This window comes from Corvus brachyrhynchos, unplaced genomic scaffold (genome assembly GCF_000691975.1).
Source record: "Corvus brachyrhynchos isolate BGI_N302 unplaced genomic scaffold, ASM69197v1 scaffold1106, whole genome shotgun sequence".
NCBI lineage: Eukaryota > Metazoa > Chordata > Aves > Passeriformes > Corvidae > Corvus > Corvus brachyrhynchos.
The window spans coordinates 22,367-23,311 of record NW_008238449.1 but is presented as its reverse complement, the minus strand read 5'-3'; the positions used below and the strand labels follow the sequence as shown (position 1 = coordinate 23,311).

The 945-nt window shown below is 56.2% G+C and overlaps 1 protein-coding gene across 1 annotated transcript in view; it reads left to right on the top strand.

The window, feature by feature from the left end:
• EIF3G (eukaryotic translation initiation factor 3 subunit G) overlaps window positions 1-945 on the top strand; it is a gene marked incomplete at its 5' end in the record, with an annotated part of 24,102 nt that overhangs the window by 16,747 nt on the left and 6,410 nt on the right. The window contains 1 exon segment of the mRNA XM_017736886.1: window positions 118-206. Coding sequence (XP_017592375.1) covers window positions 118-206 — 89 coding nt within the window.

The following is a 945-nucleotide window of genomic DNA, read 5'->3' as shown; positions in this document are numbered from 1 at the left end:
CACCTGGGGTCCACCCGGGGCACACCTGGGCACACCTGGGGCACACCTGGGGCACACCTGGGGCACACCTGGGGGCACACCTGGGGCACACCTGGGCTCACCTGTGCCTGTCCCCAGGGCCCCTCCCGTCCCCCAAGGAGGTCGTCAATGGCAACATCAAAACCATCACCGAGTACCGCGAGGAGGAGGACGGGCGCAAGGTCAAGGTGAGGGGCACGGCGGGCACAGGTGGGCACCCCTGGGCTTCCAGTTCGGGAGCTTCGGGGCTCAGGTGCTTCAAGAAGCCTCAAATTTGGCACCTGAGCCCCAAATTCGGCACCTCCGAACCCCAGATTTGGTTTCTTTGGGGTTCAGGTGCTTCAAGAAGCCTCAAATTTGGCACTTGAGGCCCAAATACGGCACCTCTGAACCCCAAGTTTGGCTTTTTTGGGGCTCAGGTGATCCAGGGAACTCGAATTTGGCACCTGAGCCCCAAATTTGGCACCTCTGAGCCCCAAATTTGGGGTTTTTTGGGGCTCAGGTGTTCCAGGAACCCCCAAATTCGGCCCCTCTGAACCCCAGATTTGGCTTTTTTGGGGCTCAGGTGTTCAGGTTACTTGAATTTGGCATCTCTGAGCCCCAAATTTGACACCTGAGCCCCAAATTTGGCTTTTTTTGGGGCTCAGGTGCTTCAAGAAGCCTCAAATTTGGCACCTGAACCCCAAATTTGGCACTTCTGAATCCCGAGTTTGGCTTTCTTGGGGCTCAGGTGCTCCAGGAACCCCCAAATTTGGGGATTTTGGGATCAGGTGTTGCAAGAATTCCCAAATTTGGATCCTTTGCACCCCGAATTTGGGGGTTTTGGGGATCGATGCTGCAAGAATTCCCAAATTTGGGGCCTTTGCACCCCGAATTTGGGGGTTTTTGGGGCTCAGGTGCTGCAGGAACCCCGAATTTGGGGATTTT